At 38.8% G+C, this 15,308-nt stretch overlaps 1 protein-coding gene across 5 annotated transcripts in view; it reads left to right on the forward strand.

Annotated features, from left to right (window-relative positions):
• RINT1 (RAD50 interactor 1) overlaps window positions 1-15,308 on the forward strand; it is a 24,967-nt gene continuing 9,659 nt past the window's right edge. Inside the window, exons 1-10 of one of the 5 annotated variants that reach the window (XM_081535879.1) lie at window positions 1-174; window positions 619-664; window positions 6,343-6,531; window positions 8,315-8,556; window positions 10,769-10,942; window positions 11,041-11,190; window positions 11,743-11,899; window positions 13,714-13,824; window positions 13,921-14,146; window positions 14,886-15,027. In XM_081535879.1, coding sequence (XP_081392005.1) covers window positions 8,465-8,556; window positions 10,769-10,942; window positions 11,041-11,190; window positions 11,743-11,899; window positions 13,714-13,824; window positions 13,921-14,146; window positions 14,886-15,027 — 1,052 coding nt within the window. In that variant the 5' untranslated portion in view covers window positions 1-174; window positions 619-664; window positions 6,343-6,531; window positions 8,315-8,464. The remainder of the gene's footprint in view (window positions 175-618; window positions 665-6,342; window positions 6,532-8,314; window positions 8,557-10,768; window positions 10,943-11,040; window positions 11,191-11,742; window positions 11,900-13,713; window positions 13,825-13,920; window positions 14,147-14,885; window positions 15,028-15,308) is intronic. The other 4 variants (XM_081535878.1, XM_081535876.1, XM_081535875.1 and 1 more) reach the window with 4 other exon arrangements.

Raw genomic sequence — 15,308 nt, forward strand, 5'->3', positions numbered from 1 at the left:
AGAGACGGTGCAGGAAGTTGCCGTGGCGTCCGGCGCTACGATCTCCGAGGCTCATCTCTGATCGCTGGCCGGAGCCAGAGTCCATTGGCCACGGTGGCTGCGCAAGGAGCAGACGACTCGCGCGGAAGCAGGATGCTCCCGGCCAGCGAGATCGGCGAGGCACCCGTCACTCCGGTGAGGTGGCCCTGGTGACCCGGGGAGGGGACACTGGTGGTCCGGTGAGGTGGCACAGACCTCCAAGGGAGAGTGTCTCAGTGAGGTGGAGTTGGCGGCCTGGGGACGCGGTTGCCGTGACCCCGGGGAGATGGCCCTTGGTGCTCTGGTAAGGTGGCAGACCTCCCGGGGGAGGTGGCCCCAATGCGGTGGCTCTGGCGATCCCTGGTGACATGACCCAGATCGTTCTGGAGAGGTGCCCCTGGAGGCCAGGCAAGGTAACCCCAGCTCTCCTGGGGATGTGACAGTGGTGGCCCCAGGGACGTGGCCCTTTGGGAATCTCCAAACTCGGGCCTTTTAGGAAGTTGAGAAGTTGTCCTCCACTGGATGCCTCCTGAGAGCCCTGCGTGAGTTCCACCTGTCACATCAGTCTTAATGTGTTTGTCTTACCTGTTCTCCTTCTAGTGCTGCTCTGAAAATGGTGATCAAAAGAAGAACCTCAAGGAGAAAAGTAAGCAGATTCCAAACACCTTAGCACTTTCCACCCAGCCATCTCTCCAAAACTCAGTCCTCGGGTCTGCGCTGAGAAGGATCTTATTAGCCTGTTAATCTTTTATATAAAGTATCGTTTTTTCCTTTTTGTACAACCTGCTTGCATAGTTGTTGAGTCACTCAGTTGTGTCCGACTCTGCGACCCCATGGACTGCAGCACACCAGGATCCTCCATCCTTCACTATCTCCCTGAGTTTGCTCAGATTCATGTCCACTGAGTCGGTGATGCTATCTAACCATCTCATCTTCTGCGCCTTCCTCTCCATTTTCCTTCAGTCTTGCATAGTTATAAATACTAACTATCATCATGCACATATTTTTGACTTTCAAGATTGTAGAATGTGGGGTAATTTGGAGAATAGCACTTCCTGATCCCTACCTAGTGCAAGGACTGGTGTGGTTTCACTCCATTGCTGCCCTTCCACTGGGTTCAAAATAACTGGGGCCTGGCCGTTATTTTAATGAAGCATCAACTTGTTAAGCATCGGGAATTTGGAGGGGCTAATGATCTAGGAGAGATGACCATCATCATAGTTGCATTTAAAGGAGTCAAATAATAATTGTTTAGTTGTACTTTACCTTCAATGAATTTGCAGTTAACATTGATCTGGGAAGAGCACAACAGATCACTTGGTTCCTGGATCTTGAACTGGACAAGGAAAAGGGAAAAGGTCAATGTCTCCATTTACTACTTGCAGGGGCACATGCCAGGGTTGTGAACATTTGGCATTTTACTTTAATGAGCTAAATGTGACAAGCTTTTGGAAATGAAAGAATCATCAAGGGCTTTTGAAGTGAAATTTATGGGGAGAGGAAGGGGGAAGCATGGAACAGCTGTTCCATCAAAGAGTTTTTGGTTCTTCTGACCATGGCAAACAGCCTGGGAATGAGTAGTGGTAACAGAAAGGGTGCCCATGTTACCATATTGGCTTTAGGACTTAGACTTGCCCTTAACATTGCCTATTGCTACAGTCTGTCTCAGAAAGAAAGCTATGATCACTTCATAGTACTTGGCAGTCACAGCTGCTACAACTCGGCTCCTTTTACCTAAAGGCAAAGGATTTGAGAGTATCTCATACCATTCAGTTACTCGGAGAAGGCAATGGCAACCCACTCCAGTACTCTTGCCTGGAAGATCCCATGGACAGAGGAGCCTGGTAGGCTACAGTCCATGGGGCCGCTAAGAGTCGGACATGACTGAGCAACTTCACTTTCACTTTTCTCTTTCATGCACTGGAGAAGGAAATGGCAACCCACTCCAGTATTCTTGCCTGGAGAATCCCAGGGACAGCAGAGCCTGGTGGGCTACCGTCTATGGGGTCGTACAGAGTCGGACATGACTGAAGCGACTTAGCAGCAGCAGCAGCAGCATACCATTCAGTTAAACCCTTCCCTTTCCACCTTTCCCCCATTCATATGCTTGGGAAGTTGATGCCACTGAGCTATAAATTTTATCTTTTTCCCTCCTTTGGTGGCTTGGTCAATTTCTCTGCAATTAAAAGTGTGCTTTACAAAAAATAGAGGAGAGACATTAACACCTCCCTCCCCACCCCCGCAAATCACCAGTGGGTCATTTTAAAGGATGTTATTTGAATAAGAATGTACTATGGTGCATTTAAATGGTTAAATCAAAAGAATATAATTTTTTTGTAAAAAGTGAAGATAGAATTTACTCTATAAGCTACAGCAAGCTTAGAGTTCACAAAACATTCCCTCTGCTCATAGCCCTGCCTCTGTGTCTGCAGATACATCACACTAACTTACATGTTTTATGTAAGATAAATGAAAAGACATGGCATTGAGACTCCTGTACATAATAGTATATAGATTCCTGTAGTAATAAAGTTTGATGCAGTCCAGCCAATTCTGATCATATCTGAAGGAGAAGAAGAAAAGAATATTGTGTTAAGAGTAAGGAAACATGGATTTTAGTCCCATTTACAATCTTTTAAGTGTAGGCTGGGCAAATGTTAGAATTTATAGTTGGGAAGTTGAGGCATAGACTTTTATTAGTTTTGCTTCTACCTACCAGTGGGCTACTGGTTCTCACAGCATGTGAAAAAGCATTTAATTCTTACAAATTGAATAGAACAAAGGAGAAAAAAATATTTTTATGGGCTGGGGGAACAATATGTTAAACACTGGTATATATTATGTTAATTGCTGATAGTTACATTTTACACTTAAGCATATCTTTATTTAGATATTCTTTCATTTTGTCAGAAGTGACTGTTGTTTTCTTATGAGGCTGATTATAATCTCTTGCCCTTCACTGCTGTTTCTTTAAAACTTTATTTTTGAGAAGCAGACTCACAGATACAGAGAACAAACTAGTGGTTACTCATGAGGAGAGGTAAGTGTGGACAGGCAATATAGGAGTAAGGTATCTAGAGGTATAAACTATTACATATAAAATAAGCACTGAGTGAAATAAGTCAGACAGGCAAAGATAAATATCCTATGATATCACTTACATGTGGAATCTAAAAAAAATGGTACAAATAAATTTATTTACAAAACAGAAGTTTTTTACATATGTAAAAAACAAACTTATGGTTACCCGGGGTTGGTGGTGGTGGGGAGAAGAAGAGGGAGACTTGGATTGACACATACACACTACTATATATAAAACAGACAACTAATAAAGGACCTACTGTATAGCAGGGAACTCTACTCAATACTCAGTAATGACCTATATGGGAAAATTATCTAAAGAAGAGTGGATATATATATATATAACTGATTCACTTGCTGTACAGCAGAAACTAATACAACATTGTAGATCGACTATACTCCAATAAAATTTTTTTTTAAAAGCTATGAGGATATGTTGTACAACATGGGGAATATAGCCAATATAACTATAAATGGAATGTAGCCTTTAAAAATTGTGACTCACTATACTGTACACCTGTAACTTTCTGTACAGCAACTAACTATACTTATAAAAAGAAAAACGCTTTATTTTTGGTAAAGAGCCCAGTTCTACAACGTTAGCTCCAAGGAAGAATGGAGGTGAAGTCCAACCAGGAGTGCTCCCCAGGAGGCTCTGTATTGTTCCCCCAGCTTTATCTCTTACGTGCATACCTTGTTTGTTTTATGGTTTTGCTTTTTAAGAAATTGCCATAGTCTTTGTAATGAAATATGTGCTAGTACAATCAAGCTTTTAACAAACCATAAATGGTTTGTTTAGAGAAGACCAAATCCTTTAGACAAACCTATAATAGAGAAATGCATGGTAAATGTTCAGGTTTATCCTAATGTTTGGTTTCCATGAAGTCCACTCTCTTTCTCTGGGGCCTTCTTTTATAGTATTTATTTTCATTTGGAGTTCAATGGCTATTCCTCTAAATTTTTACATTATCTTGGGTTTTTGTTTTTTAAATTTCTAGGTACAACTTTTATCTAGCGAGATTAAACCCTGTAAGTGAAATAATTCAAGTTGTGGACTCAGTAGAGTTGAGCGTGTTTAGTATCAGGGAACTTAATGGTTGCACAGTGACATGATGGTGTTACCAGTATAAAGTCTGACCCAAACTTCAGGTTTCCTAAGCTTCTCCAGGAAGAGGGAAACCATAAGGAACCAAAAGGAGAAGCTTACACATAGAAACACACTTCAAAGGGAAACAGTTCATCTTAGCACACGGGGGTGGGAGGAGGGGAAGGGTCTGGCAATCAGCTGTGGGTAGTGACTCTCCTACCTTCTTTGCCAAGAAGCTGCTCTGGGCCTTTGGCTTTGTCAGGTTCAGGGCATGTTCAGAAAGCCATCCTGGTGTAGACCATCACAAAGGTATAGCTAGAGATAATCTGGAAAAGAGAAGCAGTGCTGTTGGTCCACAAATTTAGGACCGTGGAAAATAATTGCCTTTGAAGTGAATTGTTTAACTAGAAATTTGTTTTCTGAAGTGTTTTGTTTAAATAAAAATTAGAATTTTAAAACTGAAATATTTGAATCTTCCTTCATTCTACAAAGAATTCAAGGTAACTTGCTTAATTATACCTTAAATATTCTGAATAGTAGAAGAAGGTATAGAGTCTTGCAGAGTGAAAAACTGACTTGTGAAATACAGGACATCATTGACTTTTTTTGCCATGGAAACATCTCACTTCAGATCGTACAATTTAGTTGTTGTGCTAGCCATTTTGAGTTTTTCCTGGTAATTTGTGTTTTCTCTCATATTTCCTTTTTTCCCTGTGTCTGAAATGGTCAATTTTGTACAACTGCATTTGAAACTTTTAAAACTCTTTTACATAAGGAAGAGTTTTTATTCATTGGTCTCCCTTTCAGATTTTTTTCATATACTTGAGATCTTTCCATACCATTTTTTTTAAAAAACATTTTAAAACCAGAGTCCTCCTTTGATGTTATTCTAGATTATACCATCTGGTTCTTTATAAATTTTGAAAATATATTACTAATTTAATAGAAGCTGCATCAGTAGAATCAGATTTGACCTTTCCTCTCCAGTAATAAAATAGATTCTTAAGATACAGTTGTCTGGAAACGTTTAATGTGTTTGTAACTGCATTGTCATACCAACATCTATTGAAACCTCTAGTTACTAGGACAGAATTTAGTAATTTTTCCTTCACTCTGAATTGCCTCATCTCTTAAGCATTTTGTAGTATACTTGATCAATAAATTGCTTTATAGATATTCATTTGGGTATTTGTCTATGTGTATATTTATATATATACCCATATATAATATTTGTGACGCTGAAGAAGACTCTTTGAGAGTCCCTTGGAATGCAAGGAAATCAAACCTGAATTAGCTGAAGCTCCAATACTTTGACCACTTGATGCGAAGAGCTGATTTATTGGAAAAGACTCTGATGCTGGGAAAGATTGAAGGCAGGAGAAGAGGGCGACAAAGGATAAGGTGGTTGGATAGCATCAATGGATATGAATTTGAGCAGACTCTAGGAGATAGTGGGGGACAGGGAAGCCTGATGTGCTGCAGTCCATAGGGTCACAAAGAGCTGGACGTGACTTAGCGACTAAACAACAACATATATATATATATATGCATATGAAGTCATCACTTGGTATCCATGGGGCATTGCTTTCAGAACCCTTGCATATATTAAAATCCCTGGATGCTCTAGTCCTTTATATAAAATGGCACAGTATTTGCATATAGCCTACACATATCCTCTGTATGCTTAAATCATCTCTAGGTTACTTATAATACCTAGTGCTAATAATAATAGTGTACATATTAATACAGTGTCAATGCTATGTAAATAGTTATTGGAGCATGGCAAATTTATGTTGATTTTTGGAACTTCCTGGATTTTTTTTGACTTTTTTTTATATGCAGTTGGTTGAATCCATGGATGTGGAGGGCTGACTATATATATAAATATATAAGATATAGTGTGTATATATATATACACACACATATATTCATATTCATTTATACACACTATATTCATTTGGGTATTTTTGTGAACGTATATATATATATATATACACACACACACACATACATACAAATACTGTATATAAACAAAATGCTATATATAGTGTTTATTAACTTTTGAAAGTAGACATGTTGCCTTATATATCATTTGCATTTCCTTTAACTCTATAGTAGTTAGTGGTGTTGAGTAATTGTTATTCTTTTCATTTTAGGTGACATAAATATTGCAGCTCTTGTTGAAAATGAACAAGTCTGTGAAGGTACAGATAATGGTGATCTCCCTTCCTGTGTGTCGGCATTTATAGAAAAGGAAGTCGGAAATGACCTTAAATCTTTAAAGAAACTTGATAAACTCATACAACAGATGACAGAAAGTAAAATGCAGTTAGAAGAACAGGCAAGTATTAAAACTCATTGAAACAACATCAGCAGTATATTCATTATGTGCTGTGTACTCAGTTGTGTCTGAATCTTTGTGACCCCAAGGACTGTATATAGTGTGCCAGGCTCCTCTGCCCATGGAATTTCCCAGGCAAGAATCCTGGAGTGGGTTGCCATCCTTCTCCAATACACATTATGCTGCTGCTACTGCTGCTGCTAAGTCGCTTCAGTCATGTCCGACTCTGCGACCCTATAGACGGCAGCCCACCAGGCTCCCCCGTCAGTGGGATTCTCCAGGCAAGAACACTGGAGTGGGTTGCCATTTCCTTCTCCAATGCATGAAAGTGAAAAGTGAAAGTGAAGTCACTCAGCCGTGTCCGACTCTTCGTGACCCCATGGATTGCAGCCTATCAGGCTTCTCCATCCATGGGATTTTCCAGGCAAGAGTACTAGAGTGGGTTGCTTCTCTGAATACACATTATAATGTAATGTAAATACAACTAATATATCAATACATATAAATCTCTTTTAATGGTTCTATGGTATTCAAATATGGCTGTACATAATTTATTTAATCAGGCCCTTATTGGTTGATCTCTTTGCTGTTCCCAGTTTTTATCATAAATAATATGAAAATAAACATGGTTATCATATTAAATCATAAATCCCACTGAATTATTCCTTTATTAAAAACTCGTCATAGCGTCCCATTGCTTATTGGAAAAAGCCAGGCATTCTTGTAATGCTCAAGATGCCCCCTACCTATTTTGGCTCATCTCTCTTTTCTTTGAACTGGATTCTGTGCCCTCCTCCCCATTTTGCTATTCTCTGATCATGACTGAGCTGTTTCTTTTGCCTGAAATGCCCTTGCTTTCCAAACTTTCCTGAAAATTTCCACCAAGCCTGCAAAGGTCTGTGCATGAGCCCTGCAAGTACAATTGCCTGGAACCCTGTAAGAAATGCAGAATTTCAGTCCCTACTTCAGACCTGTTGAGTCTGAATTTGCACTATTACTAATCTCTAGGTGATTCCTATGCACATTCAAGTCTGGGAAACACCACCTTAGTACACCATTATACCTGGCATCTCTTTTATTGCACTAATCCCACTATTGAAGATGTGCCTGCATCTTTCTTTCATAACAACTGAGATTAAGGGCAGATGCTGTGTCTAATTTATCTATCAGTCCCTAGCACAGTGCCTGGTGTAGAGTGTCTCATCAGTGTTGATTAAATTGGAATTCCTCTAATATATTCTCATCATATTGTACTGATGCCTGATATTTGATGCCTGATATTTTTATGTGTTTCTATCTACTATAAGAAAAATCCATTTAATAAAATACCATTTCTAAAGGCATTACCTGGGTATCATCTTACCAAGCAAGTCAATGGTTTGTTCTTAACCCTGGCTTAAATCAGAATCACCTGGGGAACTTTTGCAAAATACAGAAACCCAGACTTTTATAATCACAGTCTCATTTGTTTTTGAAGGAAAATCTTTAGTGGGTAAAGCAGGTAAATGTTCTCTCACTGGACTCTCTGAAAGTGCTTTGTGATAGTAGACCCAAAGATATATACTGTTTACCAGGGCCCTCCCTACACACCTCCACATTAGCATTTCATGTTGAGGCTTGGGTAGTATAGGATGCAGAAATCCAACCTTTCTTTTGAAGCTTTTAAATGACAATTTTTATTTCTATTTAGAACAAACATGCATTTTGAAGGTAACTAATAAAGAAGGTTTTGAGACTCTTACCTGATTGTTGTTGTTTTTTATTGTTTTTATTTTTGGTATGGTCAGGTACTTACAGTTTCATCAGAAATCCCTAAAAGAATTCACAGTGCCTTAAAAAATGCAGAAGAATCAAAGCAATTCCTTAATCAATTTCTGGAGCAAGAAACCCATCTCTTCAGTTCCATTAATAGCCATTTGCTGACCGCACAGCCCTGGATGGAAGATCTTGGCGCCATGATTAACCAGATTGAAGAGATTGAACGTCATCTTGCTTACCTTAAATGGATTTCACAAATAGAAGAACTAAGGTAAAATAAGCCTCTTTGTTCTCATAATTATTATTTTCCTTTGAGGATCTGTCTTAGAGAATACATGGATGCCATTAAATAATTCAGTTAATGAAAGATTATAATAATGTGATTTTACCAGTTGTTATGAAAATAGCATTATGATAATGATCCTTTTCCTTTATTATGAATGAACATAAACTTTTCAGGGGGCGTAATTTGCATTTAAAAGAAAGGAATCCAAGTAAAAAATTCAAGTCCCATAGTTGTACTGTGCACACATGATGAAAATTATGCCATATTAATAAAAAGTTCATCAGAGGAGTAATATTCATCTTTTTACCTTTTAGCAGTGGTCACTTAATGAAATGGATTGCTTTATCTTTGATTTTTTTTTTAGTGGATATCACCTAAGCAGAGCTACATAGTATATTATTACATGAATAACAAGCCCTCCTACTTTTGAATAGGGAGAAAAAAAAGATGGTAGACCCTTGAACAAAGTAGAGGTTAGGAGCACTAGAGCTCCTCCAATGCCAAGTCTGCCTACATCTTATAAGCAGACTGAAAGTGAAAGAAAGTGAAAGTTGCTCAGTCGTGTCCGACTCTTTGCGACCCCATGAACTATACAGTCCATGGAATTCTCTAGGCCAAATGGAGTGGGTAGCCTTTCCCTTCTCCAGGAGATCTTCCCAACCCAGGGATCAAACCCAGGTCTCCCTCATTGCAGGTGGATTCTTTACCAGCTGAGCCACACGGGAAGCCCAGACTTCTATAAGCAGACTCCTACAGTTCAAACCCATGTTGTCCAAGGGTGTATTGTACTTCTTTTTAAATTGAATACATATCATTGATTGATTATGTCTGGTATTGCCTTTCAAACAAGCTGAATTAACATTTCTGCTTAGATTGGCAGATGTTTTGGTTGCATAATTTCAATCCTGAAAATAGCTATGAAAGACAAAATCTGTTAAAAAACTTAATAAGAATGATTAGAAAAGGGGAAGAAAGAAAAATGAGAGAATGAGAGAAGGGGAAGACCAAAGCACTGTCAGAAATATAGAACAGTACAAACGTGAGCTACTGCCTGAAGCAGAGCCAGTGGGAAACAAAGGTGTGGAGGAAGGACGGGGAACGGACTAGTGCCGACAGGAGCTGGGCAGAGTGACGGTGACACATGCCTGTTCCTACAGAGGGCGCTGTGCCCACCCAGCAGCGGAACTGACGCGCTGCAGGAACCCAGCTCAAAGGCACCTTCCTGCTCCTCAGCCAAGCCTTAGTAGAATGCACACAGGCTGCCTAGAGAGAGAGCACTTACTTCCAATTTCCTGATGACCTCTGAACAGAGATTAATCACTGAAGAGGTTAAATTTTGTTCCTTATTCTGGCTTAAGATATGGAACGTGATTTTTATCAAAAGAAGCATTTCATCTTCAAATGTTCTTTGAGCCAGTGTGCAAAATGGTAGTCACATGCTGAATTAGTCCTGAAGACATGTTGTATTTGGCTTGTTTTAAAGAATTTGATTAATAGTTTGATTTTACATGGAAATCTTGATTTCTGATTCTCCTGAAAATGTTTAAGATTTGGCCACATTAGACCTACATTCCAGTGTGACAGCCATAGGCTAAAGCCTTAGGGTGGGGTATGTGCTTTTTACTTGGTCCCACTTTGCTTTTCTTAATTTACTTTGCCTGTCAGGCCTTTCTAGGCATTTGACTTTGCTACCCTCACTATAGAGCTTGCCTTAAATTTTATGTGCAGCCTGGCAGTAACTTGAAAGGACTCGACTCTGAGGTGTCACCTCCCTAAGTTCCCTATAGTCAAGTTCAGCTGGGCAAAGTAGATACAGATTGAAGACTAGCATATTTGACTTATCAGATGCCACCCACATTCTCCCCTTGGATTAAGATTCTATAAAAGACAGATTTCTTAGAAATGAGGGGTGCCTGATGGAAAGTGACAGAGGAAAAGTCTGTCCTGTTGGGAGAGGTGGGAGGCAAAGGTGGAAGGAGATGTCCTGAACACAGCCCACTGCTCTTAGGAGGATGCTGAGGATTCCAGGCTCCTAAAGACTGGGGTATCAAGTTAAAAAAAAAAAACAACTATAAGTTGGTGCTTCCTTCTTCTTTTGGTTGTAGCTTTATGTAAAGCAGGAGGAAGAAGCAGTTTTCCACATTTGGAATTATTCTGAACAAAGTGTCTTTCAACTTTGCTATGCCTTGTCTTGCAGTGATAACATTCAGCAATATCTGATGACCAATAATGTCCCAGAGGCAGCCTCTACTCTGGTGTCTATGGCAGAACTTGACATCAAGCTTCAGGAATCGTCCTGTACTCATCTTCTTGGTTTCATGAGAGCCACAGTTAAATTCTGGCATAAAATTCTCAAGGACAAGCTTACAAGGCAAGGAATTTATCCATATTTCATGGTAATTGCTTTCAGATGGCTATTTGATGTTCATTGTGTTTTATGGCAATACTTCTCTCAATTTTCTGTTACAGTGACTTTGAGGAAATTTTAGCACAGCTTCACTGGCCATTCATCACACCCCCTCAGTCTCAAACTGTTGGCATAAGTCGACCAGCCAGTGCCCCTGAGATATACAGTAGCCTGGAGACACTGTTCTGTCAGCTTTTGAAACTACAAACCTCGTATCTTTTGGGGGGTTAAAACTTACTAAAATTTCTTTTTTCTAGAGTGGATTTGAACCAGAAGGGAAAGCTTTCTGAAAGTGGCCAAGAAGCAAAATGGGAGGAGTACTAGGTTTGGACTTAACCTGTGTATGCTTATGTAGTGGGGGGTGCTATTCTCCTTCCAAATAAACTGCATGTGGGTGGAAGGACTGGGAGGAGTTCTGAAGTACGTGACTGACCCAAGTGTGCATCACATATAGGTCTCTTGGGACAACCAAAAAACTGGGCAAAATTGGAAGGAAGCCTTAGTAACTTAGTGTTAATTTAATAAAATGATTATTTGAATGTGTTTCCTTACTTATTATCTTTTATCTTAGGAAAGACAGATTAATTCTAATAACATTTCTCATGGACTTTTTACTTAAGTCATATGTAATTTAAAGTGAGATTACATATTACCTGTTATAATTTTACTTAGTATCATATATATCTGTTGGAAAAATGTACTATGTGTATACATACCTATATCTACATATATGCTTTTCTTTTTCCTTGACTTTACTATGTCAGAGATGAATTATTTACTGAGCCAAAACAGCTTCCAGAAAAATACTCTCTTCCCGCATCCCCTTCTGTCATCCTGCCCATCCAGACTATGCTGACTCCCCTTCAGAAGAGGTTCAGGTATCACTTCAGAGGGAACCGCCAGACTAATGTTATAAGCAAGGTGTGCTTTGCTGCTTCTTGCCTTGGTTTTAATTAATAGCAAATACTAAGGATTTCTATACTTTTGCTGGCTTAAGTTAACTTCTGATTCTATCCACATTACTGTTTTTCTCTAAAGAGCTAAATTCCAGTTTTGTCACTGCCCTTTACAGATAGATGTACCTTGGGATTTGTGTTGATATGTTGTTAAGAACCAGTGCACTCATTAACACACCATCTGACCACTTCCTCAAGTTTCCTCTGGGGTGTGCTGTAGCATTTGCTGTGGCACTTTTTTACAACTGGGTCCACATGTGTTCCACTGTGCAAACTGCTCCTTCAGGTTTATAAGTACATCAGAAAGAGAAGTGAGAGTCAACAGATAATAGAGCATTGGCTTTTGAATGGAAGTGCTGATGTGTAAGTGATTTGTAGTGGGTCTTCCCTGGTGGTCCAGTGGTTAAGACTCTGTGCTTCCACTGTAGGGGGCGTGAGTTTGATCTTTGGTCAGGGAACAAGGATCCCATGTGCCATGCAGCACGGCCAAAAAATAAAAATAAATAATAGTAATTTAAAAAATATAAAATGATTTGTAGCTATGCAAGAAAGAGTATGGGGATAAGGGACAGGAATGACTTTGAGGAAATTATCACCAGCATTTTAGTTGAGGGACCACACCCATGTGTATTGGACATCCTGTTGAGACTTTTTCTTTAATCTGCTCTGAAAATCACAGACAACTGTTTTCAATGAAATTTGATTGAATGTGTTGAGAATTATAACCTTGGGAGTTGCTAGGCGGTGGATATGTTTAGCCTTGACGTCTTCCTACATGTGATGCGGTGCAAGTAGCAGAGGGGTCCTACAGTAAGTGTTTTGAATTAAATGATTTTAAATGCCAGATTATACCAGGCATTGTACATGTCACATATAAATGAGTTTATAGGCTTTATAGAATTGTAAAGGAATCAAGGGCTAGCCAGTTATATCTATGTAGGGAAGGGTGGAATGACAATGAATTTCTGGTTCTCAAATTCAGCTTGTTCTTTTGTACTTTGTGGGTCTTCCTCTCTTGGATGGGGTGTTGGTGGAAAGAAGAGTAGAACCAATTAGTAAGTGGTAAGTGACACAAAAAAAATCTAAACTGTAGAGAGGCAGTAATGATTTGAGGTAAGAAAATTGTTAGTTCTGTTGGTTGCTTTTTAAATTGTAGTGCCAGTGATCCTAGTACTCTGACACGAAGCCTGAACTCTGCAGGCCCTGAGATTAACTGCCCCTTTTTCATTTCTGTATTCCCAGCATCTAGCACACAACAGGGTTGTGCCTTTCAGAAAATGTTTTAGAGTTCCTGTCTAACAAAACTTAGAAGGTTTATAGAATCATCTCTAGTGACAATTTAAAAAACTACACACTTACATTACTTTTCTATAATTACACCTGCTTTAAGTCTTTATATTTTTTGTAATGCAGACCAGCCAAATTTTTCTTAATTTAGCTTTTGAAAAAAAGAAAAAACAGAAGAAAGTCATGTTTAAAAATTACTTTGGAATGTTATTTCCAAAAAAATTATATAAAGGCCATCATTCTTTGTGATACTTATATTTTACATATTTCTAATGTGCTAGGTTTTAAATATTCATGGTATTGTAAATTTATTATTTGACTTAAGCCACATTATTGAAATTTATTGGGAGTACATTGGGAAACATTTGATTATTAAGCCTTCCATAAATGTAAAGTTCAGAGTCAAAATTGTGCTCTTATGTATACAAACATTAACTGTAACTTTCTAGTTGGAATGACTTAAGAATTCAAACTGTTCATCTTCTTCCTTAGCCTGAATGGTATTTAGCTCAGGTTCTTCTGTGGATTGGGAACCACACTCAGTTTCTGGATGAGAAGATTCAGCCAATATTGGAGAAAGTGGGCTCTTCGGTAAATGCAAGGGTACGAGATTCAGTCCAAAGCATTTCAGTTTCAGAGTTGCAGGTGTCCATGAATAAGCTGTCATTTTCATTACCTTATGCTTCTATATTTTTTTAGCTTGAATTTTCTCGGGGCCTTATGATGCTGATTCTTGAGAAGTTAGCTGCTGATATTCCTTGTCTGCTCTATGACGACAGTCTCTTCTGTCATTTGGTGGATGAGGTGCTTTTGTTTGAAAGAGAACTACACAGCGTTCATGGCTATCCTAGCACTTTTGCTAATTGTATGCATATTCTATCAGAGGAGACCTGTTTTCAGAGATGGCTGACTGTGGAGAGAAAATGTAAGTGCTCATATGGCCGTAGGCTGGGGAGAGACATATCTTACTGTGTATACACAATTTTAGGTGTTATTCTTCTCCAGTTCTGGGTAGAAACTAGAGCCATCTAAATTTTTCTTGGTTGAGGTTTATCAAGTTGCCTTCAGAGATTATCTTCTTTTCTTCCCATCAAGCTTCAGTTTTTCCCAGAATTGTATGTATTTCTAGGGTAGCATATTCAAGCCAGGGACTTCTCTGGTGGTCCAGTGGCTAAGACTTGCGCTCCCAATACAGGGGGACTAGGTTTGTTCCTCAGGGAACCAGATCCCACATGCTGCAACTAAGAGTTTGCTTGCTGCAGCTAAAGATGCTGCATGCCACAACTGAAAAGATACTGAGTGCCGCAACTAAGACCTGGCACAGCCAAATAAATAAAAATTTTTTTTTTAAAAAGTTAAGCCAGTAGAGTTAACTGTTTTATGGATTTTACATATAGTATTTCTGCTCTTATGGAATCATTCTGGATGTGGCTTTTCTAGTCAGTGAAGATTTTTTTGAAGATTCTGGGTAGGTGTGGCGGGCAGAGGTAAAAGATCTTACTTAACCTTAAAATAGAGCATGTTCTATATAGTGCAACTAGTAGGAGGGAGTAGATTTATTTTTTTATAGAAAAATGATCATTCCTAAGAAATCATGAGTTGAAAGATTAGGAATTTCAATCTCTAACTACTTGTTTGACATGATTTTCTTTCTTGCATTCCAGTTGCTCTTCAAAAAATGGACTCAATGCTCTCATCAGAAGCTGCCTGGATATCCCAATATAAGGATATCACTGATGTGGATGAGATGAAAGTTCCAGACTGTGCAGAAACTTTTATGACACTACTGTTGGTTATAACTGGCAAGTATAGTCTTAAAGATATAACTTTGTTTTTTTAGAAGTGTTGACTCTTAACAAACTTGTGGTTATCAAGGGGGAAGGGGAATGGTGGAGGGATGGAGTCCATTAGGTGATAAACCATAATGGGAAAGAATATGAAAAAGAATATATATATGTATAACTGAGTCACTTTGCTATATAGCAGAAATTAAACACAACATTGTAAATCAACTCTACTTCAATAAAATTTTAAAAAGTAAATAAAAGTACGGACTCTTCACTCAGTACTTTTTAAGTAGTTTGACA

Source organism: Giraffa tippelskirchi, chromosome 10, assembly GCF_054371585.1.
Source record: "Giraffa tippelskirchi isolate mGirTip1 chromosome 10, T2T-mGirTip1v1.2.pri, whole genome shotgun sequence".
NCBI lineage: Eukaryota > Metazoa > Chordata > Mammalia > Artiodactyla > Giraffidae > Giraffa > Giraffa tippelskirchi.